The sequence below is a fragment of the Corvus brachyrhynchos genome, unplaced genomic scaffold, assembly GCF_000691975.1.
Source record: "Corvus brachyrhynchos isolate BGI_N302 unplaced genomic scaffold, ASM69197v1 scaffold46, whole genome shotgun sequence".
NCBI classification, from domain to species: domain Eukaryota; kingdom Metazoa; phylum Chordata; class Aves; order Passeriformes; family Corvidae; genus Corvus; species Corvus brachyrhynchos.
In genome coordinates this window covers 6,129,677-6,130,151 of record NW_008238838.1, presented here as the reverse complement: position 1 = coordinate 6,130,151, position 475 = coordinate 6,129,677, and the positions used below count along the sequence as shown (strand labels likewise).

The 475-nt window shown below is 66.7% G+C and overlaps 1 protein-coding gene across 1 annotated transcript in view; it reads right to left on the bottom strand.

Moving 5' to 3' along the window:
* Positions 1-142: 142 nt before the first annotated feature.
* Positions 143-475, bottom strand: part of LOC103618617 (apolipoprotein A-IV-like) — a 2,715-nt gene continuing 2,382 nt past the window's right edge. Inside the window, exon 4 of the mRNA XM_017738383.1 lies at positions 143-310. Within this exon, the coding sequence (XP_017593872.1) occupies positions 143-310 (168 nt within the window). The remainder of the gene's footprint in view (positions 311-475) is intronic.

Below are 475 nucleotides of genomic sequence, written 5' to 3'. Positions count from 1 at the left end.
CCCCCCCCCCCCCCGCGGTGGGGATGTTTGGCCGCATCCCGGGGCTCTGCCCCTCGGCAGCCACCTGGGTGCCCCCCGCTGCTGTGGCACCCCGGTGTGATGAGGTGACAGCGAGGCCCCGGCCCTGTGCTGGCCCTGGGGCTCACCTGGCTGCCACCATCTCCAGACGCCACAGAGACTTCCCGCCCACCTGACCCCACCTCTGCTCCCTCTCCCTGGTGCCCGAGAACCTAAATTCGGGGCGATGCTCCCTCCTCAGAGCAGCTGAGGGTGCCCCAGGTATCCCCTCCCAGGGCAGGACAGCAGGATGCTGTGGGAAGGAAGGACACAGACCAGCACGTGCATCACAAGGAGATTTATTTCTGCCACAGGAAGTGGCCGGGAACGTTTGAAGTGTGTGTGGATGGCCGGCCGGGGCGGCTTAGTTCTGTGGGGGTGGGACGGTGCTGAGGAAAGCAGCCACCTTCTCCCGCAC